Source organism: Ornithorhynchus anatinus, chromosome 6 (genome assembly GCF_004115215.2).
Source record: "Ornithorhynchus anatinus isolate Pmale09 chromosome 6, mOrnAna1.pri.v4, whole genome shotgun sequence".
Lineage (NCBI taxonomy): Eukaryota > Metazoa > Chordata > Mammalia > Monotremata > Ornithorhynchidae > Ornithorhynchus > Ornithorhynchus anatinus.
The window spans coordinates 22,518,036-22,533,228 of NC_041733.1; the positions used below are offsets into that span (position 1 = coordinate 22,518,036).

The 15,193-nt window shown below is 67.0% G+C and overlaps 1 protein-coding gene across 4 annotated transcripts; it reads left to right on the forward strand.

The window, feature by feature from the left end:
- The first annotated feature begins 166 nt into the window (after positions 1-166).
- Positions 167-15,008, forward strand: UBA1 (ubiquitin like modifier activating enzyme 1). Of its 4 annotated transcripts, none has more exons than XM_029067292.1 (26): positions 167-283; positions 7,479-7,595; positions 7,836-7,894; positions 8,076-8,244; positions 8,367-8,501; positions 8,786-8,892; positions 9,190-9,280; positions 9,384-9,516; positions 9,650-9,747; positions 9,956-10,102; positions 10,238-10,414; positions 10,724-10,828; positions 10,944-11,024; positions 11,135-11,290; positions 11,379-11,544; positions 11,668-11,864; positions 11,969-12,033; positions 12,753-12,948; positions 13,107-13,181; positions 13,295-13,484; positions 13,583-13,671; positions 13,779-13,871; positions 14,014-14,205; positions 14,295-14,396; positions 14,494-14,594; positions 14,679-14,814. In XM_029067292.1, the coding sequence occupies exons 2-26, from the start codon at positions 7,479-7,481 to the stop codon at positions 14,812-14,814; spliced, it is 3,177 nt and encodes a 1,058-aa protein (XP_028923125.1). In that variant the 5' UTR covers positions 167-283. The 4 variants fall into 4 exon arrangements, with proteins under 4 accessions (XP_028923125.1, XP_028923126.1, XP_028923127.1 ...); XM_029067293.2 differs by lacking the exon at positions 167-283 and adding an exon at positions 5,192-5,279; XM_029067294.1 differs by lacking the exon at positions 167-283 and adding an exon at positions 7,014-7,124.
- The last annotated feature ends 185 nt before the right edge of the window (positions 15,009-15,193 follow it).

The window sequence follows — 15,193 nt, forward strand, 5'->3', positions numbered from 1 at the left end:
GCGTCAAAGTGAGCTTCTCGGCGCCGAGAGAGAGCGAGAGAGCGCGTCTTCGGGCGGGGGGCTTGGGTGGGCGTTGGGTGGTGGGTCCCGCTCTCCCCCCCCCTTGCCGGGGCGGCGGTGGTACGGTCCCCTCTCCTCCCCTCCCCTCCCCTCCGTCCGTCCGTCCGTCCGTGGCCGGGTTGGGTGGCTCGGCCCGGAGGCCCCGCGCTCCAGCTCCGGCTCCGACGGCGACCGTCCCGGGGGATCAGGACGAGGCCTCGGTGGCACCGACCCGGCGGAGGGGGTGAGGAGGGTGGGTGGGGGACCCACGTCGAATAATCCCCCCCCCCCCGGGGGGGACCCTCCGAGGGAGCCCGGACCCGGAGGCCATTTGGGGGGGCTCCTCCGAGGGGCCGCGGGGGACCCGGCGGGGCCCCCCACCCTTGGCGTGACCCCGGTGAGGGGCCTCCGTCGTGACCCCCCGGGCCGGTCCTTCTGGGACCCTCCCTGGAGGAGGAGGAGGCCTCCAGGGCCCCGGGGGGGAGCTGGGGGTGCAGACCCCCCTCCCAGGGGGAGCTGAGCCCCGGGCCGGGGGCAGATGCCGGGTCGCGGCTCCCCGGGCCCAGCCGCCCGCGCCAATCGCCCACTCACCGCCGCCCCCCCTCCCCCACGCCCAGGCGTTTTGTCCCTTTAAGGGCGGGGAAACTGAGCCACCGGGCTGCAGTTCCCAGCCGTGAGAGGCGGCGTGGCTTCGGGGAAAGAGCCCGGGCTTGGGGGTGGCCTCTGATCCCCCGCTCCGACACTTGTCAGCCGTGTGACCTTGGGCCAGCCACTTATTCAATAGTATTTATTGAGCGCTTACTATGAGCAGAGCACTGTACTAAGCGCTTGGGATGAACAAGTCGGCAACAGATAGAGACAGTCCCTGCCGTTTGACGGGCTTACAGTCTAATCGGGGGAGACGGACAGACAAGAACAATGGCACTAAACAGCGTCAAGGGGAAGAACATCTCGTAAAAACAATGGCAACTAAATAGAATCAAGGCGATGTACAATTCATTAACAAAATAAATAGGGTAACGAAAATATATACAGTTGAGCGGACAAGTACAGTGCTGTGGGGATGGGAAGGGAGAGGTGGAGGAGCAGAGGGAAAAGGGGAAAATGAGGCTTTAGCTGCGGAGAGGTACAGGGGGGATGGCAGAGGGAGTAGAGGGGGAAGAGGAGCTCAGTCTGGGAAGGCCTCTTGGAGGAGGTGATTTTTAAGTAAGGTTTTGAAGAGGGAAAGAGAATCAGTTTGGCGGAGGTGAGGAGGGAGGGCGTTCCAGGACCGCGGAGGACGTGACCCAGGGTCGACGGCGGGATAGGCGAGACCGAGGGACGGTGAGGAGATGGGCGGCAGAGGAGCGGAGCGTGCGGGGTGGGCGGTAGAAAGAGAGAAGGGAGGAGAGGTAGGAAGGGGCAAGGTGATGGAGAGCCTTGAAGCCTAGAGTGAGGAGTTTTTTGTTTGGAGCGGAGGTCGATAGGCAACCACTGGAGTTGTTTAAGAAGGGGAGTGACATGCCCAGATCGTTTCTGCAGGAAGATGAGCCGGGCAGCGGAGTGAAGAATAGACCGGAGCGGGGCGAGAGAGGAGGAAGGGAGGTCAGAGAGAAGGCTGACACAGTAGTCTAGCCGGGATATAACGAGAGCCCGTAATAGTAAGGTAGCCGTTTGGGTGGAGAGGAAAGGGCGGATCTTGGCGATATTGTAGAGGTGAAACCGGCAGGTCTTGGTAACGGATAGGATGTGTGGGGTGAACGAGAGGGACGAGTCAAGGATGACACCGAGATTGCGGGCCTGCGGGACGGGAAGGATGGTCGTGCCATCCACGGTGATGGAGAAGTCTGGGAGCGGACCGGGCTTGGGAGGGAAGATGAGGAGCTCAGTCTTGCTCATGTTGAGTTTTAGGTGGCGGGCAGACATCCAGGTGGAGACGTCCCGGAGGCAGGAGGAGATGCGAGCCTGAAGGGAGGGGGAGAGGACAGGGGCGGAGATGTAGATCTGCGTGTCATCTGCGTAGAGATGGTAGTCAAAGCCGTGAGAGTGGATGAGTTCACCGAGGGAGTGAGTGTAAAGCCACTTAACGATGATGCTGACGATGATGGTATTTGTTAAGCGCGTACTATGTGCCAAGCACTGTTCGGAGCGCTGGGGGGAGGATGCAAGGTGATCGGGGTGTCCCACGTGGGGCCCACAGTCTTCGTCCCCATTTTACAGATGAGGCGACCGAGGCCCAGAGGAGTGAAGTGACTTGCCCAAAGTCACACGGCTGAGAAGTGGCGGAGCCGGGATTAGAACCCACGACCTCTGACGCCCGAGCCCGGGCTCTCCCCACAGAGCCACGCTGCTTCTCTGGGCCTCAGTTACCTCATCTGGAAAATGGGGGGGGGTGAAGCTGGGGGGTGAACCTGATTACCTTGTAACTACCTCAGCGCTCAGAGAAGTGTGGGGCTCATAGTAAGCACCTAACAGATACCATAATAATAATTACTATTATTATTCCTCTAGTTGGGGGGTCCCAGAAGGAATAAGATTGGGGGGGGATATTCCTTTAATTTGGGGCCCCAGAAGGAATAAGGGGAGGGGGGGGATGAGATTTGAGGAGTTCATTCTTCCAAGTAGGTTGCTATAATGCCCACCACCATCTGTCTATCTATCTATCATCCATCCATCCATCCATCCATCCATCCATCCATCCATCCATCCATCCATCTATCTATCTCTCTACGCCTCCCTCCCCCAGGAGAGAGGATGTGACTGGATCGTTGATGGGACCCCCTGGGTCAGAATAGATAGAGGACACGGCTGGAATGTTTCTGGATCTCCCTGACTTTGCCTTTTGGTTACCAAGCTAGAAACCGGACCTGGGGTGGTCTTCTATCCGAACTGTGTTCAACTGGAGACCAGGGGGAAGGGAGGGGAGAAAGGAAAGGGAGGAGCAGGAGGACTTGTGTGCTTCACCTCAGGCTGGAGTCATTCCAGATGAAGATTGTTTTCTCAGGATTTGACCACTACTGTTTCTAAGGCCGCCATGCTACTTCTCTTTAACGTTTTCAAAGAACCATGGCCAAGAAAAGGGAAGGGATGGTGGTATAACTAAAGTGCAGGAAGGGGAAAAAGCTCTGACCAGGGGCCTGGCCCTACTGTCCCTTCTTGCCTCAGTGTCTTCTTTCACCTGGATTTTACCAGAAGAAGTCCTGTTTTTTCAGGTTCTATTAATGATACTGCCTTTGTGGGGTTCAGCCAGTCCGGGACACATAGCAAACCAGAACCTGAGCCCCAGGAGCTGGGAAAGAGAGCAGCAAGAAGTCATCCCCCTAAGGATAGAGTTTCTGGCTCCACTGGAGCATTTAGGACCAGCACTGCATCTCTGATAGAAGGGGAAGGTGAGCCATTCATTCATTCAGTGGTATTTATTGAGCGCTTACTGTGTCAGAGCACTGTACTAGGCGCTTGGAATGTACGATCCGGCAACAGATAGGGGCTTTGCAATCCACAGCAGCAAAGCAGAACCAGAGGTCCTTGTTGCCTTCACGGCTGTACCCACTGGCTTCTTTGCTAGGATTTGCAAGGAGTGAGGCCCGGTAGCTTGGAGAAATCCCTTTTCGCCCATCGTCGTCCGGACCCCATACTAGGGCAGTTTGGCCGGTCCTTGTACGCGACTTCCCCAGATGCAGGTGCGTTTTGGCCGGCGTCAGGCTAAACTGCCCAGGATCTGGGTCTGTTTCTGGGTTGCTTGGGGAGCAGGGATGATGATGATGACATCTGTTAGGCGCTTACTACGTGCCAAGCACTGTCTAAGCACGGGGGGGGGGGGGTGTGAATACAAGGTCATCAGGTGGTCCCACGTGGGGCTCACAGTCTTAATCCCCATTTTACAGATGAGGTTACTGAGGCAGAGAGAAGTGAAGTGACTTGCCCAAAGTCACACCGCTGACAAGTGGCCCTCTGACTCCCAAGCTCGAGCTCTTTCCACTGAGCCACGCTGCCGGGATCTTGGGAAGGAAAGAGAGAGGGCAGAGGGGGCATAGGGGAACCTCGGGCGATGGAGAAATGTGTCCTTTGGGGCCCACACGCACCTGGCAGGCTGGTGTGGAGACCTTCATGGGGTGGGGTAGAGGCTCCCCTGGGCCTCGGGTTGGCGGTCGCGGTGGGGTCGGGGGGTGCGGAGCCGGGGCTGAGCCCGGGGAAGGGAGGGGAGGAGGAGAAGAGGGTCGTCGTGGTGGGCCGGGCTGGGATCGGGGGGGGGGGGGGCTCTGCGGAGACCTCTCCGGTGGGGCAGGGCTGGTGTGCGCTATTTGCCGTGTGCGGCAGCGTGGCTCAGTGGCGAGAGCCCGGGCTTGGGAGTCAGAGGTCGTGGGTTCGAATCCCGGCTCTACCACTTGTCAGCGGCGTGACTGTGGGCAAGTCACTTCACTTCTCTCTGGGCCTCAGTGACCTCCTCCGTAAAATGGGGATTAACCGTGAGCCTCACATGGGACAACCCGATGACCCTGTTTGTATTTGCTAAGCGCTTACTCTGTGCAGAGCACCGTTCTAAGCGCTGGGGTGGATACAGGGTCATCAGGTTGCCCCACGGGAGGCCCACAGTCTCGGTCCCCATTTTCCAGATGAGGTCACCGAGGCCCAGAGAAGTGAAGTAGTGACTTGCCCCCAGTCCCCCAGCCGACCGGCGGCCGAGGCGGGATTCGAACCCACGACCTCTGGCTCCCCAGCCCGCGCGCTTTCCACCGAGCCCCGCTGCTTCAGTATCTCCCCCCCCGGCGTTTAGCACAGTGCCGTGCCCATAGTCAGCGCTGACCAACGTGATCATTATCCGGGCGGGGCCGGGCGGGCGGGGGCGGTTCCGGCTGGTCCCTGTAGGGGGCGCGCCTGCGGCGGGGGGCGGGGCCGGGGGGAGGGGGCTGCGGGCGCTCATTGATTATTCATGAGGGGGCGTGTCCGGGCGGCGCATGCGGGCCCTGCGGCGCAGGGGGGGAGGGGGGGGGAGGGGGGCGGGGCGGCGGGGTTTTGTTCCGGGCTCGGCCGCGGCGGCCGCCATCTTGTGTCTGGGCTTCGGTCTGCGGCGGGGCCGAGGGCGGCGGCGGGTGGGGAGCGGGCACCGGCGCGGCCGCGGAGACCCCCGGGCCCGGGAGGAGCGGGGGCGGGAGGACTCGGCGCGGCGCTCGGCCCGGCCGGGCCCGGCTCGGCTCGGCTCCTTCGGGCGGCGGCGGCGGCGGAGGAGACTGTGGTGACCGGGGCCTGGGGAACCGGCATTGGTAACGAGCCCCCTCCCCTCCCTCCCCTTCCTTCCTCCCCTTCCTTCCTCCCCCTCCTCCGCTCCTCGCCACGGGGCCGGTCCTGACCGTGGGAGGGGCGGCGGCGGCGGCGGCGGCGGCTCCCCCCCCCGGTGGGACCCCGGGCCGTGCCCCCCTCCCGGGCTGCCAGGCCGCGCCTCCTTCCCCCTCCCCGCCCCCCGGGCTCTTCTTGCGGCTGCGGCGGCTGGTCCTCGTGCCGCAGGAGCGGGCCCCGCCCGGCCGGCCCAGGGCCAGCAACCCCTCCGCCCCCGCCTTCACATCTCCTCCGGTGCCCCCCCGAGCCCCTCGGGGGAACCGTATGCACCAGCAGCGCCCCTCCCTCCCCCCCCGAGGGGCCCGGCGGCCGCCACGGCAGCGCCTCGGTGCCCGGAGTCGCCCCGAGCCGACTCTGTAGCCGCGGGCCACCGAGAGGAGAGAGGGGACCGGGGAGCCGGCGGGGTGCCGTCCCTCGGAAGGCCTGGCCTCCCCAGCCCCGTTGTGGCGGGAGGCCGGGAGGCCGCCTCTCTGCAGCGCGGCCAAGCAGACGGGAGGGAACGGGTTCGGAGAAGGGGACCCGATGCCCCCCAACCCCACCTTAGCTATCGTGTATTCGGTCGACGTAAGAGGAGGCTCGGAGCTGGGCCCCAGAGTGTCTCCAGCCCCCCTTTTCCCCTTCTCTCCACCGGTCCGCTCCGTGTCCCCGCATCCTTGCCCCGACCCGGAGGAGGAGGGTCGGAAGGGGAGAGTCGGGGGAGACCCCCCCCCCCCCGATGGGCTGGCGAGAGAGGGAGCCTCGAGTAGGCCGACGGGCGCCGTGGCCGGCGTGAGGGGCGGACGGAGCGGCGGGCGCCGAAGGGCGTCGCGACGCCCGGTCCCCGGAGCCCGTCGGAGAGGAGAGGCGATTTCCGAGGTCCCGACCGTCCGCCGCCGTCGGAACCGGGAGGCTTCCCTCCGGCGTCTTGGGGGCCCCCGGTTGGCCCCGCCGCCCGGGGAGCGGCTCGGGCCTCGACCGGGGCTCCTTTAGACGGAGCCGTCGCCCCCCGTCCGGGAGCTCCTGGCGCCAGTGGGTGGTGGCGGAATTTTTCAGCCGCAGTCTCGCTCCCTCGGTGGGCGGGGAGGCGTGTGCCGCTCGCGCATCCCGCTTCTCGGGAAGGGAGACGGCGGCCCGGCCCGACGGACCTCGCCCGCTTGGCCCGTCACGATGCCCCCGGCGGCCCCTCCTTCCCCCCCGAGAGCTCGGTGCTCGGCTTGGTTCGATTCTGGCCCCGGGGCTCTCGGCCCCGTAAATCTGTCTTCCTCTAGCTACTTTGGCTTGTCCCCCTGCCCCCCCCCCCCCCCCCCCCCCAACCCAGGAGGAACTGAATGGAAAGACTGACTGCCCCTCCCGGGGCAGGGAGGGTGATGGGGTCGCGGGGTTTGCTGCAGCAGACACACACACAAGCGCACACACACGCCCGCGCGCGCGCCCAGATTGCCCTCTGGAGATCCAGACCGAAGCGGCCAAGCCAGCCAAGGCCAGTTTCATGTTACGCGTTCCGGCCGACCGGGTGGGGCGGCCACTTCCGCGGGAGAGGGGATCGGGCTTTCTCATTGATGCCCCCGTCAGGGACCCAGGGGGCCGGCTTGAGGTAGGAGGAGGGAGAGACCTTAGGCCGTTTTTGGGGGAAGCAGCTCCGTGGCCCCTCTGGCCGGAGCTTAGGGCAGCCTTTCCTACAGGGGATTCCCCGGCCTGGCCGTTGGAGCGGTCGCGTCCGCCCGCCCGCCCGCCCGCCGTCCGTATCCAGAGGGCCGGACGCTGGCTCTGCCACGGTGTTGCCGACTGGCCAGGTCAGGGCTGGGCCGGGCTCCCGGTGGTGATGTCAGTCTAGCCGGGCCTGGGAGGGGAGGAGGGAGTGATTCACTCGTTCTGACTCAGGGCTGAGCCCCACCTGCCCAACCTACCCGCGGTACCTGAGGCTGGAGCACAGCTCTCTTCCCTCCCTCCGGCTCCCACCGGACCCTCCTCCGCCCCATCACCTTCTCCCAGGGTATTCTAAAGCGTCACGGACCCCAGGATCCAAACTCACCGGGGGGGCACCGGGGGCGGGTTGGGGGGGCCGGAGAGTTGGGCCCGAGGGTTCCCCCTCTCTTCGGGGTCAGAGCGTGGAAGCCCGGGTCTGAACTCCCCCTTCCTTCTCCCAGATGTCCAGCTCGCCGCTGTCCAAGAAGCGTCGCGTGTCCGGGGCTGATCCTAAGCCAGGTTCTAACTGCTCCTCCGTCAACGCCGTACCTTCTGACGTGCCTACAGCACCTGCCAACGTGAGGGACCTCCCCTTCCTCCCCCCAGGGTGGGCTTGTTCCAGGCGGCTTCCGACTGGGTGGTGGGACTACCCGGAGACGTGATCTGGGTCCCTGGTCGGCCCCCCCCGCCCCCCCGAGACGTTCCCGGTGCCTGGTTGTTGGGAGACCCACTCAAACACACGCGCGCGCACACACACACACTGTTACACACTTCTCACGTCACCCTCGCTCCCCCCGACCCCATCCCTCTGTGTACAGGGAATGGCGAAGAACGGGAACGAAGCTGACATCGATGAGGGCCTCTATTCCCGGCAGCTGTAAGGATTGGGGACCAGTGGAGGGAGAGGAGGGGGTCCGGCTCAAAGCGAGGGGAGGAGGGGGCGGAATGGATTCAGGGGCTTCTGGCTGGGGAGCGCCTGGCTCTGCCGGGTATTTTCCCCCAGAAGGCCGGGCCGCCGACCCCTCCAGACTCGCGTTTTCCTGGGCCTCCCCCCCCAGGTACGTGCTGGGACACGAGGCGATGAAGCGGCTGCAGACGTCCAGCGTGCTGGTGTCCGGGCTGCGGGGTCTGGGCGTAGAGATCGCCAAGAACATCATCCTCGGGGGGGTCAAGTCCGTGACCGTGCACGACCAGGGCGTGGCACAGTGGGCCGACCTCTCTTCCCAGGTACGCCATGGGTCTCTCTCCCGGTCTCTGCCGGGCTTCTGGGCGGGGGCCGGGGACCCCGGGGACTTTCCAGCGGACTGGGCCCATCGTGCCACTGTGGTCTCTCCACCCCGCGGCTCCAGTTCTATCTGCGGGAGGAAGATGTGGGCAAGAACCGAGCCGAGGTGTCCCAGCCTCGCCTGGCCGAGCTCAACACCTACGTCCCCGTCAGCGCGTACACCGGCCCCCTCACCGAGGAATACCTCGGCGGCTTCCAGGTACGGGACCTCCTCCCCGGCGCCGCCGAGGCTTTCGGACGCTCCCTGCCCTCTCCCTGGATCCTCGGCGGCTCACCCGCCGAACCGCCCCGACCCGGCCCCTGGTCCTCCCGGCTCCCCCGCTGCTCCCCTCCGGCGGTGACCCGGCTCTCCCGTGTCCCGTCCCCCGCGTCGCTCGCGCCTCCCCGTCCGCCGGCCCCGGACCGGGAGCGACTCCCGGGAGAGCGGGGCGAGCCCTCGCCCGCAGGGTGCCGGGAGCTGATTCCCCGGCGCCCCCGGCCCAGGTGGTGGTCCTCACAGATTCCGCCCTGGAGGAGCAGCTGCGCGTGGGCGACTTCTGTCACAGTCGGGGCATCAAGCTGGTGGTGGCCGACACCCGAGGGCTCTTCGGGTAAGCGCCCGCGGCGCCCGGCGCTGAGCACCCGCGCGCCTACTTGGCCGGCTTCCGGGTCTCCCCGCCTGGTGGTGCCCTCTTGTGGGCGGCCGGGGCGCTCGGACATCCCGGCCCATGGCCCGGCCCGTGACTCAGCAAGGTCCGGCCGGGCCCGGGGAGGCCCCGGTGGCCGGCCCGGCTCGGGCCGTGGCCGGAAAGGACCGGGCGAGGAGAGGAGCGGGCGGCCGGGGGGGCGAGAGCGGAGGATGGAGCTCCTGACCCGCCCCCCGCCCCTCCCTTCCTCGCCACACACAGCCAGCTCTTTTGCGACTTCGGGGAAGAGATGATCTTGACGGACTCCAACGGAGAGCAACCGCTCAGCGCCATGATCTCTATGATCACCAAGGTGAGATCCGGGACCGGAGGGCCGGGGAGGGGGACGCGACGCCGGGAGCCCCGGATGGAGGGCTGTTTTCCCGACGGGCTCTCTCCCTCCGCCCCGCACCCAGGACAACCCGGGCGTGGTGACTTGCTTGGATGAGGCTCGGCACGGCTTCGAGAGCGGAGACTTTGTGTCTTTTACGGAGGTCCAGGGCATGAGCGAGCTCAACGGTTGCCCCCCGGTGGAGATCAAAGTCTTGGGTGAGCCGGGGAAGGGGTTGCGGCCCGGGTCCCGGCCGGCGGGCGGAAGGGTTTGGGAGGTGGGTTCCGGGGGGGGGCGGGGGGGGGAGTCGGAGGGCGGCGTCTCGACGCCCTCTCCTCTTCCCCGTTCCAGGGCCCTACACCTTCAGCGTCTGTGACACCACCAAGTTCTCGGACTACGTCCGCGGGGGGATCGTCAGCCAGGTCAAAGTGCCCAAGAAAATCAGCTTTGTGAGTCCTCGTCGGGGCCGCCGGGGCCGCCCGCGCTCGGGGGCCGGGCGGGCGCGGCGCCGGTCTCTCGCTCCTTGAGGAGCTGGGGTTGCCGGCGTGGAGGGCCGGGGGTAGGTGGACGGGAGTGGCCGAGTGAGATGGGATTGTCGTCCAGCCCCTGCTGGCCCCTGACACCGGGCTTTCCTCCTCCTCCTCCTCCTCCTCCCAGAAATCCCTGTCAGCTTCCCTCGCGGAACCAGACTTCGTGATGACGGACTTTGCTAAGTTCTCCCACCCTGCCCAGTTGCACGTGGCTTTCCAGGCCCTCCATCAGTTCTGCAAGCAGCACGGCCGCCTCCCCCGGCCCCGCCACCAGGTGCGGAGCGGGCGGCGCGGCGGACGGAGCCCGGCTCCGCCCCGCCGGCCGGGGTGGCCGGGGGCGGGCGGGCGGACCTCGGCGGGGAGGGGAGGGGGAGATCGCGGCGGCTGAGACGGACCGCCCCCCCTCCAGGCCGACGCCGAAGAAGTGGTGGGTCTGGCTCGGACGGTCAACGCGGCTGCCCCACCCAGGGTGCGGCAGGAGGAGCTGAGCGAGGACCTGGTGCGGCAGCTGGCGTACATGGCCGCCGGAGACCTGGCTCCTGTCAACGCCTTCATCGGGGGGCTGGCGGCCCAGGAGGTCATGAAGGTAAAACGGGCCTCCTCCTCCCCTGTCGCACCGCAGCGGCCCTTCCCTCTGGGTAGCCGGCCGGCGATTGAACCGCTGACCCTTCGGGGCCGGCCGCCGCGCTGCCGCTGTCCGAGGTACCGAGCGGGGACCAGAGTGGTGAGGGAGGAAGGACGACGTCTGGGTTTCCCAAAAGCCAGACTCATTTCATCCCTCCCTCCCGACGTACCAGGCGGGGTCCTCCCCACCTGCTACTCTCTTGCCCCCACCCCGGGCCGCCGGGGCCTCCTCCAAACCTGTGCCCGTCCTCCCCCCTCTCCCTCCTGGCAGGCCTGCTCGGGGAAGTTCATGCCCATCATGCAGTGGCTTTATTTCGATGCGCTCGAGTGTCTGCCCGAGGCCGGAGACACCCTGACGGAGGAGAAGTGCCGCCCGGTGAGGTTGCCGGGGCGGCGGGGGGCCCGGGGCGGAGCGGGCTACGTCGGGAGGCGTGCGGGGAGGCGTCCCTGGGCTCGGCCTCCCGTCTGACGGGCTCCTCCCCGCCCTGCAGCGCAACGACCGCTACGACGGCCAGGTGGCCGTGTTCGGTTCCGACCTCCAGGAGAAGCTGGGCAAGCAGAGGTACTTCTTGGTGAGTGAGCGACCGTCGTCCGTCCGTTCCCTCGAGCCCCCCCCCGGCGCCCTCAGGCTACCCCCGGCCCCGCGGGTGCCAACCGACTCCCCGTCGGCCTCGTTTCCCAGGTCGGGGCGGGAGCCATCGGCTGCGAGTTGCTGAAGAACTTCGCCCTGATAGGCCTGGGCTGCGGGGAGGGCGGCGATGTCACCGTCACCGACATGGACACCATCGAGAAATCCAACCTGAACCGCCAGTTCCTCTTCCGCCCCTGGGACGTCACGGTGAGCGGCGAGCGGAGTTGGGGCGGGGGGCCGGGGGAGGGCCGGGGCCGGGCGGGCCGGCCCGGCTGACCTCGGAAGGCCCCCGCAGAAAATGAAGTCGGACACGGCGGCGGCGGCCGTGCGGCAGATGAATCCTCAGATCCACGTGACGAGTCACCAGAACCGGGTGGGCCCCGACACGGAGCGGGTGTACGACGACGACTTCTTCCAGGGGCTGGATGGCGTGGCCAACGCGCTGGATAACGTGGATGCCCGTGAGCGAGGGCAGGGTCGGGGGGTGGGGACCACGCTGGGCGTCCGGGGCGGGCTCCCCTCCCTCCCCCCCCGGGAGGCGCCGGGGGTCCGAGTCGGACCTGAGCCGGACCCCCGCCTCCCAGGCATGTACATGGATCGCCGTTGCGTGTATTACCGGAAGCCGCTGTTGGAGTCGGGTACCCTGGGCACCAAAGGCAACGTGCAGGTGGTGATCCCCTTCCTGACCGAGTCGTACAGTTCCAGCCAGGACCCCCCGGAAAAATCCATCCCCATCTGCACCCTCAAGAACTTTCCCAACGCCATTGAGCACACGCTGCAGGTACAGGGGAAGAAGAGGGGCGGGGGGCCGGGCCGTCGAGGCCCGGGGCGGGCGTCTGGAGGACGGCCTCTGTTCCCCGCTGAACTCAACTCTTCCCCCCACAGTGGGCCCGAGATGAGTTCGAAGGCCTCTTCAAGCAGCCGGCAGAGAACGTCAATCAGTATATCACGTGAGTGTTCCCACTCCGCTGGCTTCTGCCGTCCTTCCGGAGAACGGTGGGGGGCCGGGTTCCTCGTACCCGGCTCTGTCGCGCCCACCCTGGCTCGGCCTGCTCTCCCTTCGCTGGCTCCCGTGCTCGGATCGACCGCGTGAAGGCAGCCGGGATGATAGTTCCGCAGCAGCGGAGGCAGCGGCGGGGCTCCGCGACCGCCGTCCATCGGCTTCCCTCCGTTTCGCTCCCCCTCCACCGATTGTCCAAGGGAGCGGCTGGACCCTTCCAGCTTTCTCACCGTGCCCCCTCCCCTTTTAATAAGGCCCAGGTCGCCGATGGCGGTTGGATTCCATCCTGCCTCCCGGCAGATCACACGCCGTCCGAGGGCAAGGGCCGCGACTCTCTGGTTCTCCCCCCGTAGCGCTTCGAACCGTTCCGCACGCCGCGGGCGTCGAAGCCGAGCGAATGAGTAAACGGACGAAAAATGCAGGCGGGCGGAAGGCCGCGTAACGTTCGCGGTGTCCGAGCACTCCTTAGGGGCCGAGCCGATCGGGTCATACGCGGGGTCTCGCCGGCCCCGGCGGGCCCCGGCCCGCGTCTGCCGGGCGGAGGCCGAAAGCTCCCGGGAAGAGCTGGAGTCCTGCCTCGGAGCTGCGGACCGAGCACCCCTCCCCTCCGCCCCGACCCCCGCTTCTGCCGTTTCTGACCTCTGTCCGTCTCGGCCGCTCTTTCCCCAGAGACCCCAAGTTTGTGGAGAGGACGCTGCGGCTGGCGGGGACCCAGCCCCTGGAGGTGCTGGAGGCGGTGCAGCGCAGCCTGGTGCTCCAGCGCCCCCGCGGCTGGGCCGACTGCGTGGCTTGGGCCTGTCACCACTGGCACGCCCAGTACAGCAACAACATCCGCCAGCTGCTTCACAACTTCCCCCCAGAGCAGGTACTCGGGCGCGGGGCGGGTGCCGCAGCAGCCGGGAGGAAGGCCGGGCGGAGGGACGCGGAGCCGGGCCGAGGCCAGATCGCGGCTGGGAGACGGGGAGGTGGGGAGGTGGGCGAGGACCCCAGCCTGACTCCTTCCATCCTTGTGCCTCTTCGCAGCTGACTAGCTCAGGCGCCCCTTTCTGGTCTGGACCCAAGCGCTGTCCCCACCCACTCACCTTTGACTCCAGCAATGTGAGCGCGCGGCGGCGACGGGGCGGGAACGGAGCCCCCGGGGAGGGTGGGGAGGGATGGGGCCGGAGGGTGACGCCCTCCTCCACCCTCACTGTCGTCTTCTCTCCCCGCAGCCCCTCCACTTGGACTACATCATGGCTGCCGCCAACCTGTTCGCGCAGACGTACGGGCTGCCCGGCTCCCAGGACCGGGCGGCCGTGGTGGGGCTGCTGCAGAGCGTGCGCGTGCCCGACTTCACCCCCAAGTCCGGGGTCAAGATCCACGTCTCCGACCAGGAGCTGCAGAACGCCAACGCCTCCGTCGGTGCGGACTCCCGGGGCCCCGGGGTCGGGGGACGGGGAGAGGTTTCCCCCGCCCCCGCCCGGCGGCCCTGACCTCTTCTCCCTCTGCCGCGTCTCCAGATGACAGCCGTCTGGAGGAGCTCAAGGCCACACTGCCGAGCCCGGAGAAGCTGTCCGGCTTTAAGATGTTCCCCGTCGACTTTGAGAAGGTACCGTGGGGAAGGGGGAACCCCCCCCCCCCCCGGGCGGCGGCCGGGGGGCGAGGGGGGGCGGGACCCCGGACCGATCGGGCCGCTGGCCGGGTGCCCTCTTGCAGGATGACGACAGTAACTTCCACATGGACTTCATCGTGGCCGCGTCCAACCTGCGCGCCGAGAACTACGATATCCCTCCTGCCGATCGGCACAAGGTGAGGGGGCGTCCCTTTCCTCGGCTGTCTCTCGCCACCTTCCCTGGTCCCCCTCCCCCCGACACACACACACAAGCGCGCGCGCACACGCAGGCACTCCCCGGCTCGGGCCTGAATCCCGCCGCCCGTCCCTTCCCCGCAGAGCAAGCTGATCGCCGGGAAGATCATTCCGGCCATCGCCACGACGACGGCAGCGGTGGTGGGGCTGGTGTGCCTGGAGCTCTACAAAGTGGTACAGGGCCACCGGCGGCTGGAAGCCTACAAGAACGGCTTCCTCAACCTGGCCCTGCCCTTCTTCGGCTTCTCGGAGCCCATCGCCGCTCCTCGCCACAAGGTACCGCGGCCCCGGGGCCGGTGGGGCGGAGGGCGGCGGGGGGACGGGGGCGGAGAGGGGCTGACGGGCGTCCGTCCGCGTGCTTTCAGTACTACGAGCACGAGTGGACGCTGTGGGACCGCTTTGAGGTGAAGGGGCTTCAACCAGGTGGGGAAGAGATGACTCTCAAGCAGTTCCTGGATTATTTCAAGGTGAGGGATCGGGGAGGACGTGGGCAAAGGGGAGGAAAGCGGGGGGCAGGGTCCCATTTCGCCTTGACCTTTTCCCCTTCCTGTGCGTCCCACTCAGAACGAGCACAAGCTGGAGATCACCATGCTGTCCCAGGGCGTCTCCATGCTTTACTCCTTTTTCATGCCAGCCGCTAAGCTCAAGGAGAGGCTGGATCAACCGTGAGTAGGGGCGAGGGGGCCGGGGGGGCGGGCGCGTCGGGGTCCCGAAGCCGGTGGCCGCAGCTCCCCTCCCGCCGCCCACAGGATGACGGAGATCGTGAGCAAGGTCTCGAAGAAGAAGCTGGGCAAACACGTGCGGGCGCTGGTGTTGGAGTTGTGCTGCAACGACGACAACGGCGAAGACGTCGAGGTGCCCTACGTGCGCTACGCTATCCGTTGAGCTCCCCCGCCGGATCCCCTCGACCGGTGTCTCTTCACTGCCCCCCCCCCCCCGCTCCCCTCCCCTCCCCACCCCCCCTCGTGCGCGGGGCCGCTCCCCAGGGCCGGGCCAGCGGGCAGGGCCTCCCCCGGGGGGGACGCGGTGGCTTTCTACTGTTTGGAAACCGAAGAAGAAATAAAGAATTATCGACGGAGCGCGCGCGTCGACGGAGCGTGTCTGTGGGGGCGGGCGCGGCCGGGCCCGCGGGCTCCCGGGGGCACCCTTGGGCCGGAAGGCAGGCGCCGAGGCGTGCTTTCAGGCGGAGGGGAGGGAAAAGGCCAAGGCAGCTCCGAGGGAGCCGGCGGCCCCGCCTCCTTCCCCCTTGCCCCTAAGAAAAGCC